The sequence below is a fragment of the Helianthus annuus genome, chromosome 7, assembly GCF_002127325.2.
Source record: "Helianthus annuus cultivar XRQ/B chromosome 7, HanXRQr2.0-SUNRISE, whole genome shotgun sequence".
NCBI classification, from domain to species: Eukaryota; Viridiplantae; Streptophyta; class Magnoliopsida; order Asterales; family Asteraceae; genus Helianthus; species Helianthus annuus.
Window position 1 is genome coordinate 7,346,629 of NC_035439.2, and position 1,014 is coordinate 7,347,642.

At 45.7% G+C, this 1,014-nt stretch overlaps 1 protein-coding gene across 1 annotated transcript; it reads left to right on the plus strand.

The window, feature by feature from the left end:
- Positions 1-291: 291 nt before the first annotated feature.
- LOC110866439 lies at positions 292-687 on the plus strand. The gene has a single exon (XM_022115586.1). The coding sequence runs from the start codon at positions 292-294 to the stop codon at positions 685-687; it is 396 nt and encodes a 131-aa protein (XP_021971278.1).
- The last annotated feature ends 327 nt before the right edge of the window (positions 688-1,014 follow it).

Consider the following 1,014-nt stretch of genomic DNA (forward strand, 5'->3'; position numbering starts at 1 on the left):
CCCCAGCAAGTACAGCACCAGTCAAGGAGCCAGCCAAAGATTACACTCCTCCAGTACCATATCCGGGCCGGCTGAAGAAACAGAAAAATGAAGAACAATACAGTAAATTCCTTGAAATGTTTAAACAATTGCATATAAGCACACCGTTTGTTGAAGCCTTGGCCCAGATGTCGAAGTATGCGAAGTTCTTGAAGGACATCCTCTCGAATAAGCAGAAGCTTGAGGATATGTCCTGTGTGGTGATGAACGAAAGCTGCTCTGCCATTCTTCAAAATCATCTACCCACAAAAAATGGGAGATCCTAGCAGTTTCACGCTTCCTTGTTTGATTGGAAATATGTCTGTTAGCCATGCATTGGCTGACTTGGGAGCGAGTATCAACCTTATGCCCTATAAGGTTTTTACAAAGTTGGATCTAGGTGAGTTGTCGCCTACACGTATGAGCATTCGACTAGCCGATCGTTCTATCAAGTATCCGCGTGGATTTGTAGAGAATATGCTTGTTAAGATTGATAAGTTTGTGTTTCCCGTGGATTTTGTTATCCTGGATATGAATGAGGACTCTAGGGTGCTTTTGATTCTCGGACGTCCATTCTTGAATACAGCTCGGACCATTGTAGATGTAGCCGCAGGGCAGATTACACTCCGAGTGAATGACGAGCATGTGACCTTTGATATAAAGCGGTAAATGCAGCACCCGCAGAGTCAGGATGATGCGCTTTACTATGTTGACATTGTCAACACGTATGTGAGCACACATTTCCAGGGCACGATCGAGGAGATTGATTCGGACACACATCTGTTGTGTGGGGACCTAGATGGCATTACGCAGGAGGGCCACGATTTCGAGCAGCCAGTATATCAGATTGGTGACGATGGTTCCCAGAGTCCGGATCGATTTATAGAAATTGATCGTGAGAATGCAGAAAAGTCGAAGCCTTCGGTTGAAGATCCACCGTCTTTGGAGCTTAGGGAGCTTCCGCCCCATTTGGAGTACGCATTTCTAGACAAGGAG

Excerpts from the sequence above, each read along its gene's own strand:
- LOC110866439 (XM_022115586.1), top strand. The coding sequence starts at position 292 with ATGGGAGATCCTAGCAGTTTCACGCTTCCTTGTTTGATTGGAAATATG.